Raw genomic sequence first — 12327 nt, forward strand, 5'->3', positions numbered from 1 at the left:
TTGGCTCGTGTGAATATGCTCAGCCTTTTTTACCGCCTGTAGTAGCTACAATATACCTTTTTCCCAATCAGTATATCTCTGCTCAGTATCGCTGAATGAATGAGAAGGGAATTCCAAGGATCTATCAGGGCCTTCTGGTCCTTGTTGATATAAATTACAATGGGAACCACGTTCACTGAATCCCCGCTTAATCTGCATAGGATCTGTCTGGTGTATAGGGCCTAAAGTCTGATATATGTGAAGCCCATGAATCGGCAAATCCAAGGCTTCCTCATGCTGAAGGGTCCACATCCACTGCCACTGGGCATTTTTATTAATCAAGCTATACAGAAGCCTAGCAATTCTAGAAAATCTGGGGACATGTTTCTGCCAATAACCTAAAGTACCAAGTATCTGTTGTAACTCCCTTTTGTTCTCTGGAGCGTTTTCCAGGATATCAGCTGGTACAGCCACGGCTCCTCCTGACCACCAAAATCCTAAAAATTTAACCTCTTGACTTGGTCCCTGACATTTAGCAGGAGGGATTTCTAATTCCAATAAAGTCAGTGTGTCCCAAACCTGACTAGACACTTCTCTGACTGCCTCTTCATTATGTTCACCTATTAAGATGTCATCCATGTATTGCTACATGCTTACCCCATATGGTACTTTTATCTCCTTGAATATTTCTGCTAATGCATTATGGGCAATAGTGGGAGAATGTCTGTATCCTTGTGGGAGCCGATTAAAGGTATATTGCACTCCCCTCCCATGTGAATGCAAATTGAGGTTTATCTTCCTCCTGAAGAGGAATCATAAAAAACATATCCCTAACATCTAATAAGGACATCCATGTGTGATGTGTAGCTTGAATCTAGGTGACCCGGTCAGCAATGTTAGGAACAGTGTCCGTCAGTGGCATTGCATTGTTATTAAGCCTCCTGTAGTCAACTGTGAATCGCCATCTACCGTCAGGTTTACGTACTGGCCATACTGGAGAATTACAGGGTGAGTGTGTCCTGATTATACTACCATGGACTTCCAGGTCTTTAATTACTTCCCTGATCCCTGTTTTGGCTGCGGTTGGTAGAAGATATTGATTAATATTCGTTACCCGGCAAAGAAGCAGTCTTAGAGGTCTTTTCCAACCTTTATGATTCTATGATTCTATAATGTCCATCTCCAGTAACCAGACCTCACATGGTGGGGCTCCAAAGCTCCACGCTGTCCTGACTGGCAGTCTCCAGACTTTGTTTGCTAATCCATCAAATCCCAAAATGTTATTACAATAAGGACTTTTATCTTAGTCATTCATTTTTTTCCAGGAAGCCAAACACACACCATACCAATTGGTATGATTTCAGGGGCTCTGGTCACTCCATCTCTCTACCATAAATCACTATTTCTTGTAATAGTTCCCCCATGTTAAAATGCAAAGATGGGGGTGGCGAGTGTTAATGCTCAATGGCCTGTGCAATCTTTTCCTTTAGGTTTTGCACATGCATTTTCACAGCATCAGGGAGACCTCTCATCAATGGTTTAAGGTGGACGGGATCCACCAGAGCAGCAAGGGGAATGCCCCACTCACCACGCTCATACATGGCTCATACAATGGCTTGTATACAGGCAGCCTTCTGTACTGATTCAGCCTGGATAACCCAGCAGTTTTCATAGCTGGTGGTTCGCCATCACCCTCTAGAATCCATCCCCCCTGCCCAGTGGGTCACTCCAAGTGTTAAGGGTTGGTCGCCCACAGGACCCCTACCAGGGAATACACCTGGACCCCAATAACCCCTAGCTCCAATTTTTGGGATAGGTCAGTGCTCCACCAGTGACTTTTCTCACAGTGCCTTCACTCTCCTAATTCATGCCTCTAACCGGTGCTTTCTTACACAACCTTGTCAGCATTTTAGGGGGGGAAAGGTGGTGAGAGATCTCCTTCAAGACCACTGCTCTCCGGATTTGAATTATCTCCCTCTCCATTGCAAATCATAGAATCAGAGAATCTTAGGGTTGAAAGGGAACTTTTAAGGTCATCTAATCCAATCCCCCTGCAATGAACAGGGACATCATCAACTGGATCACATTGCTCAGAGCCCCGTCCAACCTGACCTGGAATGTTTCCAGGGATGGGGCATCTACCACCTCTCTGGGCAACCTGTGCCGGTGTTTCACCACCCTCATTGTGAAACATTTCTTCCTTAGATCTAGTCAAAATTTACCCTCTTTTAGTTTAAAACCATTAACCCTTGTCCTATTGTTGAAGGTATGCAAGGAATTAAGCTGGGGGTATTATTTAGAACAGTTAACAAGGTGTAACCTTGAGGGAAGGAACAAGATAATCACAAAAGAAACACAACTACTGAACCTTGAGTGAACTATCCTAATTAACATATAATTAACATACAATTGGCATAATAGAAACCTGCCCCTGGACGGGGAAAGCCCCCTCCTCACTGAGCATGTCTAGGAAGAAAGAAGGACGCTGTGACTTTAAATGGAGACGAGTCCTGTGAGAACCAGATGGGAACAAGGGTAACAGAGCCAGCTTTTAAAAAATACTGATAACTATTGCTCAAAGTGTATAAGTATTTTCTGTGTGTTAACCAAGGTGTACTAGCTTTGTGGGCCTACCACCTAGCACCCAACTCTGAGCAGATTCGGAATAAAAGCAAATATCTCGGCTCTGTGTGTTTTCTGTCTCTCTGCACACCAGGTGGAAGAACCCACATTTGGGACAACACTATTACTACAGGCCCTGCTAAACAGTCTGTCCCCATCTTTCCTATAGGCCCCCTTCAGGTACTGGAAGGCTGCAATAAGGTCTCCCCAGAGTCTTCTCTTCTCCAGGCTGAACAACCCCAACTCTCTCAACCTGTCCTTGCAGGAGAGGGGTTTCATCCCTCTGATCAGCTTTGTGGCCTCCTCTGGACCCGCTCCAACAGGTCCATGTCTTTCCTGTGCTGAGGGCTCCAGAGCTGGATGCAGGACTCCAGGTGGGGTCTCACCAAAGCGCAGTAGAGGGGCAGAATCACCTCCCTCGACCTGCTGGCCACGCTGCTTTGGATGCAGCCCAGGATATGGTTGGCCTTCTGGGCTGCGAGTGCACATTGCTGGCTCATGTCCAGCTTTTTATCCACCAGTGCCCCCAAGTCCTTCTCGGCAGGACTGCTTTCGATCCCTTCATCCCCCAGCCTCTACTGATTCCGGGTGTTGCCTTGACCCAGGTGCAGGACCCTGCACTTGGCCTTGTTGAACCTCATGAGATTCACACTGGCCCATTCCTCAAGCTTGTATACATTGTATACATTTCATAAGAAATGGTGTATACTGGGGTGCCTCTCTGGTGCAGTGTGTCCCAAGAGCAGGAAGTCATACCAGCAGAAGACTTGCTGTACTGCAGGTGGACGACCCTGGGCCTCCTAGTAGGGGGTTTCACAGGGGAAGCCCCCAAACTCACATGCCAAACACCCACATTACTCATCCCTGCAGCGCCCAAGGCAGGTGCCAGCTGAACTGGTGCTTGTTGCTCCTCCCTGTACCAACCTGGGGTGTCTGTCTTAGGCCAGATACCACTGTGGGATCGACTGTTCTTAGCCTGAAACTGAGACCCTCGTGTCATAGCCATGCTCATAGACAGCTTGTGTCTGTTCAGCAAGCCAATTTTCATGCTGATGGTTTCCAGAGCCAACGGGAAGCGGGATGTTTCCCTCCACTGTGATCCCAGCACAGCAGAGGACTGAGGTGCTCTCGCACAGGCCAAGGCCACCATGCAGCCCTTCCCAGGCAGGAGACAACTGCCATCACCTCCAGCAAACCCAGGAGTTTTACTAAAGGCACCCAAAGCTGAACCTGCTAATGCAGGTGGCCTCAGGCCCAGAGCTGTTCCCAAGCTCAGTTATTAATACTTTAGTATTAAGATATTAAGCTCACGCTTAATACTTGAAATCCAGGTGTTTGCTCAATCCAGGGCTGTATCTCTTCGGGAGAGTTTATTTATGACTCCAGTGCTGAATTCAAGGCAGGCAGACGCCATTGCACCTGGAGAAAGGAAGGCACTGCTGCTTTAGAGAGCCTACATGGTCAGTGTTAATCCCACCAGGCATCAAGCCAGCACATGTGTCTATTGCCCGGGTGGCTTGTGATGCCAAGATTTATTTTCTCTGTACTGTAATTTTCCACATTGGCCCTGTGATAGCAGTGACGTCCCCACAGGGGACGGGAGGCTCAGGCCCCTTGGGACTCTCCCTGAAAGGGGCTTCCTTTATCAGCACCTGAAATCCCCTGAAAGGCTGTGATGGGAAAAGGAGATTTACAATCGCTCTGTGAAGCACGGGAGACTCTGCTGCTGGGGAAGTGGAGGGAGAAGGGAGGCGGCAGGCGACACAGCGCACAGGCGCTGCCGCGCTGCCGCCGTGACACCTGCCCGGCGCGGCACGCCCCGCCAGTCCCGCCCGGAACAGGCCCCGCCCTCTGCCGTCGCGTCCCGCCCCCGCTAGTGGTTGGGCGCAGGCGCACTGCCAGCCGGAGGGAGGGGCGGGGACACTGCGCGCGGCTCTCGCGAGAGCTGCCGCGTGGGGATCCGCGATGCCCTGTGGGAGCTTCTTCCTTTCTGGCTGCCCGGCCATCTTGGCGGCGCGTCTCCGGTGAGTGGGGCTCGGCCAGGGCGGCGCGGGCGGGCGCGCGCGGCGGGCCGCTGCCGAGTGATAACCCCTCCCCCCGTTCACTCCTGTGTTCCAGTTACCGCCCGACCCGACGCGAGACAGCAACATGGTGGCCGCGAAGAAGACGGTGAGTGGGAGCGGGCCGCACCGGGCTCACGTGGCGGCGGCGGCGGCCAGGCCTCCGCTAGCGGCGGGCGCTGCGCGGGACGGGTCGGCGAGGGGAGGGAGCTTGTCGCGCTGCGGTGAAGCAGCATGGGCTCCGGCATGGCCTGGGGCGGGGACCGGGGGCGGCGGGAGGTACAGGGCGCAGCCGGAGACCCCTGTCGCGGCCCTCGGAGGCTGTGCCGTCCTTGCACAGGCTGCTAGGCGCGCTGTGCGGCCATCTCCCACCGGCTTCTCTGTCCTCGCCTCCCTCCGGTGCGCTATCCAGGGCTGCTTGCAAGGCTCCTCTGCTAGCTGAAGGAAGCAGGAGCTGTTGCTGAGTTCTTGGTGCGAGTGGAGCTCAGCTTTTGCATTTTTTGCCGTGTTCTTGCCATTCTCTTGGAGCGACTCTGGCAAGTATGGGTTTCTTGTTGAATGGTGGTGTTCGTCCTTGCAAATGCGCTTACCTGCTGTCATGAGCATGACACTGTCCTGTTGGAGTGTCGGCTCATATTGCATGTGATTACTTGTTTCTGCTAACCGATACAACGCTATTGAGTGTGCTCCCTCTGAAGAGACCTATTCCAAACCTGGCTTAGATTTGTATGGCAGAAGTAGTATTTACTTGGACTTGACTAGCTGAGCTTTGATAAAGACCTGTCAAATACACCTGGATGTTACCTATTAACGTAGATAGCAGTAACAGTGCTTTAATATGCCTTTTCCTATTGGATGGTACATGGGTAAGAGGTATTTTTATGAAGCTGGGAACCATAGTATCAGCAATCTTCTTATCCAGAAACTTTCTCATATTCATACAACAGGCTGGCTTTTTTATTCCATGTTGCAAATTACAGGGAAGTTATTAAATGATTTCTTGCTTGTATTTGAAATTTCTGAATTTCCTTATGTTCTCTGGCATTTTGCAAAATGTAATATACAATAATGCTTTTCTATATCTTTTTCAGAAAAAGTCCCTAGAGTCCATAAACTCTAGGCTTCAGCTGGTTATGAAAAGTGGTAAATATGTGCTAGGATACAAGCAGACTCTGAAAATGATTCGGCAGGGCAAAGCCAAATTGGTCATCCTAGCCAACAACTGTCCTGCTTTGAGGTAAGCAGATGTATGAAAAAACAATTCTCTTCCAAGACAGGTTTGTTGTACAAAGTAGACAGAGTGTACTTCATGTTTATTGCTACAGTGAATTATTACTGCAGAATACTTTGTCATATTCCAGAGTGCTATGAAATAGAAGTGATGGGTTGTTTGGTATGTAATGATTTCAGGTCTGGATGTGTTGAAATGCTTCCCAACATTTTTCTAGTGTTTTAACTCAAAGAGTTCACACTAACGAAGATACTGTAAGCTTTCTGCGCTGTGATAGCATTTATTAAAAGTATGGAGCTGAATCTTTGTGTTTTTTCAAAGTAATATACTGGAAAATAACTTTACAGGTAGGAAAACTGGTAGTTGACACTGATTTAAAATACTTGAAGCACATAAAATTTGCTGTCCAAGTAAGTTATAAGTTTAGGATCCTCATCAGGAAATTGCTTTTTTGAGAATGAAATCTTTACTGAAATTTCCTAACGTTTTCTGTGTTGAATTTCTGGTCCCTTTTTGTCTTCAAGTAATATTGACAGATTTGGGAAACTATAAATGCAGAAAACCAAAATCAGATGCTTGAGGAATGGCAGGATTGTTACAGTAGGCACATGTTAGTGGGGATCCCAAAAGTGCTTGAGAAACAATGTTGACCATTATAATCTCACGGTGGAAGTCAGAAGAGAAGGGAATATAATTTGACTCCTTTTTCAAAAAATTTAAGAAAAATACACTTCTTATTTTTTTTCCCCAGCTAGTGGCAGTCAGATCTCTGTTCAGCATCTGTCCATGGGGTATCAGCATTAATAAGGGTCATTGATTATGCACTTCGGCTTAGCTCCAACAACCTTTTGGAAGTTTGAAAGTCCTGAATCCCCTTCTTTCATGTAGAAATGAGCATGTGTAGGAGCAACCTTGCGGATTTGCACTCCAAAAGTGGCTTTGCTGTTTACCTCCAGAATACTTGTGGGTAAGGGTTCCTGAGCCACAACACAGTAGTGATGTTGTTTGGCAAGGAACGGATGTGTTTTTCTGGGTGGGAAGGAAAACTCTGTAAGGTGTGTGGAGTTAAAGCTGCTCTTGCTGTATTACAATCAGAATTGTTTGTCAGCCCTGTAACACCTAGTTTTTGAATTCCAGAAAATCAGAGATCGAGTACTACGCTATGCTGGCCAAGACTGGTGTCCATCATTATAGCGGCAACAACATTGAATTGGGCACAGCATGCGGAAAATACTACAGAGTGTGCACACTGGCTATCATTGACCCAGGTATGTCTCTCTTGCAGGGTAGTGACCAAATGGGTATGTATCAGTGGTTCCTCCATTTACCTGTGAGTAGCAGCACTGAGCAAGTAACATGCATGGGTGATGGCATACTTTGCTGTCTTTTTCTGTTGGGTTTAATTATAATTTCCTCTGACCAAGAACCTGTTCTTTTGCGAGTCCTAGGTTCTTAGAACCTGGAATTACTGCTGCTTATGTTTGCACATAGGTCCCATCACTGCTAAACCCTGTGAGCGTGCATTTTGTCTACCTGTTGGTCTGTATTGTGGTTTCAGTGGCTGGGAAGCAACTTTATGGTACATGTTTCTGAGCCCATCAGCTAGAATATGAGCTGGTGCAACATGCTGTGTGCATCAGCCTCGTTTGACTGTTCTTAATCTCAGACAGAGGATTGTGAGTTGTCCTGCTTCCCAGAAAGATATATACAAAAATAATCTACATGCAGGTGGATACTAATCCAGGGTTGAAAATTATATTAAACATTTTAAAACTGTAAATCTGCACATAATTACTGTTGTTTGGTAGGACTCTGTCACAGAGAGTTGCTCAAGTTCCTCGTATAGACTGCTATTAGCTGACTTCTCTTAGATTTTGCAAAGAGGATGAGAAGAATCAGTCTTTTATTCTGTTTGTTGACCAAAATGCATACATATGGATTTAATGATCTCTAGAATAACTTTCACCAAATGTTCCCCAGGTGACATTGGTTTCAATTCGCTGTTTCTTCAGAAAACGTTATTTAGCTTGCCTGTATTCAGAAACGAGCTGTAAACTTAATTTTCAAAATGTTACTTATAGGTTTGATTTTGGGGCGGGGGGGAGGCTAACTGTATCTTATCGCTGTGTAACATGATGCGAATATTCTCGCTGTCCTGATATTTTTGTGATCAGGGGAGGCTAGACATTCGCTATATTAAAACTATGCATTGTGTCCTCCAGGACTAGATTGTTGCTCTAGTACTGGCTTTGTAAATGCTAGTGACAGGTACACAGTTATTGTAAAAATACTGTGTATGGATTAACAGAATACAGTTACAAGTTTGTTTTTTTTTAATCAAGACATGAAAATTACTTGCTTTTTTCCTAAACAGACTGTATTGCTTTTAAGTTGTTTTCTATGTGTAGAATCAGTGTGTTCTTTGGTTTTGTGTGTTGTTTTGGGTTTTTTTTCAACTTTTTGGCTTATTCCTGAAAACAGATCTTTCTCTGTTACTCTTGTAACAGTATATTTTTTTTTACAGGTGACTCTGACATCATTAGAAGCATGCCAGAACAAACCAGTGAGAAGTAAATGCTGTAAAGGTGTTCTTTCTACAATAAAACTGGTTACAGATCTGTTCTAAGAAGAATTTGTATTATACCTTTGCTGGTTTCAGGGAACAAACTATATAAATGAAGATTCATTATCACTGCTGTACTACCTGTTCTGTTAGAAATAACCTTCACACGACAAAACTTGCGTATTTCTTTCTCTAGAAGTTGTGGCTCTTGAGAGGTAGGTGGAATAAGACTTGGTCATGGAAAGTATGGTGCCAAATCCCCAACAGGCTAGGGCTTCCTTCATATTTGGTTTTGGAGTGGTAACGCAAAAGCAAGTTGTAACGTGAGGTACAGTAGCAAGTTTGGGATGATGGTGGGGGACCTCAAAGGGTTCACTTGCATGAAAAAAATTCACACTGTTTTTACCAAATCAATTACAAAGTACTAATGCAAATTATCCCCTTTGTCCTTTCATTACAAGAAAATATATATTTGTCGAGTAGCAAATAGGGTAGCTGCTAGACATGATACAATAAGATACCAACTAACTTCTGAAAGCTGACTTTAAATTAGTCTTTTTTTAGTTTTTTGAAGATGTTATATTAAGAGACAGATGAGTTGTTCTCAAGTCACTATTGCTGAAGATACTGGTATGTTACAGATTTCTGCCTGTTTTGTGCGAGACCAGGACTGCAGGAGGTTCCTTATTACTTGTGATTATTAACCGAGGTGCTAGTGCTTTGCTGACCTGCCATAAACACCTAATGAAAATCGGTGTACACTGGTATCCTTGCAGAACTTCCATTCTGTTTGCCAAAGCACGAGGTACCTTTTAAAGCTTGCTGTTACCATGAGCCATGCATGCTCATGGGCTTATCTGAGATCACTTAATCTCGTTTTGCTACAGCTACTTCTGCTTCTGGTATAAAATGGATGAACGTGTGTATTTCCATTTAGCGATAGTAAACCAGTGTGTGTCAAAGAAAGGAGGAAGTGCTGATGTCTCCACCTCTAAACCACGGATTTGAATCAGAGATTCAAAGAGATAATCCCTCGTAATCAAGAGGTAGTTTAGGTACTGCTGTTGCTGTGAAAGTAAAGCTAGCAGAAGAGTGCTGTTGCTGCCAAGGGGAAGGAGTAAAACTTTAAGGCACTTCAGTTGGCCAGAATGGCTGGAAGCAATTTGCTGTTCTCATTTGTGTCTTACTGTTTGACAAACAGGTGTGCAGCTAGTTGTATTGCCCAAAGAATGGTTTTGTAATTGAAATACCAGTTGCATTCAGGGGAAAGTTTGGGAATTGCCGAGTGCTGACCGAGGAACAGTAGGGAGAGGTTACGTGGTCTTTAACCTCTGTGGCAACAGAAGTAGTATGTGAAACTTCAGATTGTGATACCCTTGTAATCCAGCAGACTTCCCACTTTGCTGATTTACTTTCAACACATGTATAAATTTCTGGGAGTACTGAAATCAGTTGGAATGTAAATGAAACCTAATTGCTGTGAATGCTGTTGCATTTGTTCTGTTTTTATATATGTATGCATATATAGCACTATATATATCCACACAGATGGGAGTGCTTAAAATACTAGCAGAGTGAGTGGAGGAGGCAAATACAGAAAAGCAAGCCAAATAAATTCATACCCTAAAAGTACTTCAAAACATGGGAGGTTTCACTTCAAAAAAATAACAGCATTTTATTATTTTGCATAGCTTATTTCAGTCGTTTAGTTCTGCTTAATTAGAACTTTTGCTAGTTACTAAATCATTTCTATATATAAAATTTTCAGTATTTCTTTTCTGCAATCAATGCAAGACAGATGCAGGGAACCAAAATACTCTTTTCAACTTCAGACACAAGGCTTTGTTATTTTACTTTGAATCAGTTCAAGAAAATAGCTCTGGCAAGTTTGTATGTATAAATATACAGTGTAGTGTACACTTCAGATTTTGATCAGTATTTTAGCCTGTTTTCCAAGTCTTCCATTCTCTTCGTCATTTCTTCCAGTAGACAAAAGTTAAGGAAAGCAAGCTACTGATGGCAGGCATTAATAGAAAAACAGTGTCAGCTGCCTGATTGCTGTGGTCCATAGACTTGCTCTTTTCTCCTCTTTGTTATCCTGTTTGATTCCCAGTAGTTTCTGATACAATACTCCCCTGTATCTTCTTATTCTGCTTTGATAGCTGAGTTGAGAAAGCTGTGTGAAGCCCCATTCATTAACAGGCATACCTCAACATGGAGTTCAGGCTCCAGCTTATTAAAAAGGCTGCTGGTTCTTACAAATGGCCATTTTCCTCTATTTCAAAGGGAAGCTAAATATTTATCCTAGTTAATGCTGTTTAAAAAATGTTTCACTTCATCACATGAAAAACTACACATAAGCTAACAGTAGATTGTAAAACCATACGTAGTCCCATGACTGCAGTACGAATGTCTGCTGCTGATCTTACATTCCTGCCCTGTGGTGGTGTAGTGTAGGGCGCTGTTTTGACAAAGCCAGTGGTTTCCAGACAGATGTGGAATAGAGCACAAAAAGCTCCATGGGATCTAGGGCTGGCTCCACTGAAAGTAAGAAGCTGTGGCAAGGCAAAGCAGTGGGCAGCATCACTTTCCTGGTGAGCACCTCCAGCTGACAGCAGTGCTGTGTCTGCTGCAGGCAAAGGTTGGATGGGTACCGTTTACCTGACCGTCTCTCTCCAAGAGCCATGGTAAGGCTGGGCCCGAGAGGAAGAGCGGACGTAGCACCAAGAGAGAACTGAAGGCACTGAGGCCCACCTTAAAAGGACTAAGTAGCTGCACCCACCTCTTTGCTTGGGTGTCTAGTGTCTTGAAGGGAAAAGGGAAAACTGAGCATATAAGTGGGATCTTTGACAAGGGGCTGTTAGAAATTGGTTAGAGTGGACAGGCAAATTGAATTATCCAGTATATATATAGCAAACTAGTGTATCACTCAGTATGTGAGCTGTCCTTCAGATAAGGCAGAGAAATGAGGTTTGTAATGGAGGGGAAACTTGATAGTTCTTTGTTCAAAGTGGTGGTTGCACAGTGCTCTGGGAAAGAGCTTGGCAGTGTTCCTACCAAAATAAATAGGTCTCTGCCTCAGTGTCAGCAACTTTTCCATCAGCTTGAATCCTCAGACTCTCAAAATCATAGGGTTGCCTGCTCAAAGTGTAAAGCAAAGCATGAGTTGCTAAGCTCTGTTTCTTTGATTCTGAGTAAGCTCAGAGTTCCTCATAGCCCAGCTGCAGGAGATTACAGTAAAGAGGCTATGGCTTCTGCTGAAGGGGGAGGAGTGGTCTCCTTTCTGGTCAGCATCTAGGCTGGAACTGTGTGTGTGTCTGGATAATGCTCTTAAGGATGTGGGAAATGATCTAGAGATTTTTCTCTGAATTGATTTGGAGACTTTAGAGAAGTCCCTTCAGAGAAGTATAAATGTTGAAGCACCTACCTTATGCGATAGCTTTCTGTAATTCTACTTTGCATGGAATAATTTAGAACGTGATTCCTTGAGCTACCTGCTGAAGAATTCACTTAGGAAGGTAAGGGAGAGATAGTAAGGCTGGCTGCTGCAGTTAGTTAGACAAAACAGGTGGAGGTAGGATCTGAACCGGTAGGTAGTGTTTTCCAGCAGGTTAACAGAGCCCTCTGTGGTCTTGCCTGCTGCCACGACCACTGAGGGCTCTATTAGCCTGACTGGACAGACTGTTACCTCCACAAGTTCTTCAGTCTAAGCTGTTGTCTAGGAAGCACAGAGTTATGAGCTGTTGGTATCACTGCAGTCTTCTGTGCAGAATGTGAGTGCTTACTCATCTTGCACACAGTTACAAAACTTAGGTAGAAGAGGTGATGTCATTTTACTATTTATTTGATTAGGCAGAAGCAGTTTTCATGAA

General features: G+C 44.8%; 2 protein-coding genes across 2 annotated transcripts in view; one reads left to right on the plus strand and one right to left on the minus strand.

The window, feature by feature from the left end:
• Positions 1–4711: 4711 nt before the first annotated feature.
• On the plus strand, positions 4712–8636 carry RPL30 (ribosomal protein L30). Its single transcript, XM_081996749.1, has 4 exons — positions 4712–4770; positions 5753–5898; positions 7030–7160; positions 8417–8636. The coding sequence occupies exons 1-4, from the start codon at positions 4750–4752 to the stop codon at positions 8464–8466; spliced, it is 348 nt and encodes a 115-aa protein (XP_081852875.1). The 5' UTR covers positions 4712–4749; the 3' UTR covers positions 8467–8636.
• Positions 8637–10387: 1751 nt separating this feature from the next.
• MATN2 (matrilin 2) overlaps positions 10388–12327 on the minus strand; it is a gene marked incomplete at both ends in the record, with an annotated part of 68209 nt that continues 66269 nt past the window's right edge. The window contains one exon of the mRNA XM_082014823.1: positions 10388–10438. Within this exon, the coding sequence (XP_081870949.1) occupies positions 10388–10438 (51 nt within the window). The remainder of the gene's footprint in view (positions 10439–12327) is intronic.

This window comes from Phaethon aethereus, assembly GCF_964289735.1.
Source record: "Phaethon aethereus genome assembly, chromosome: 2".
Taxonomy (NCBI): Eukaryota; Metazoa; Chordata; class Aves; order Phaethontiformes; family Phaethontidae; genus Phaethon; species Phaethon aethereus.

What these genes read in the sequence shown, in the direction of transcription:
- RPL30 (XM_081996749.1), top strand. Translation starts at nt 4,750, where the DNA reads ATGGTGGCCGCGAAGAAGACG. An exon ending in TGGTGGCCGCGAAGAAGACG is followed by an intron (nt 4,771 to 5,752) that starts GTGAGTGGGAGC and finishes TATCTTTTTCAG; the next exon opens with AAAAAGTCCCTAGAGTCCAT. An exon ending in ACTGGCTATCATTGACCCAG is followed by an intron (nt 7,161 to 8,416) that starts GTATGTCTCTCT and finishes TTTTTTTTACAG; the next exon opens with GTGACTCTGACATCATTAGA.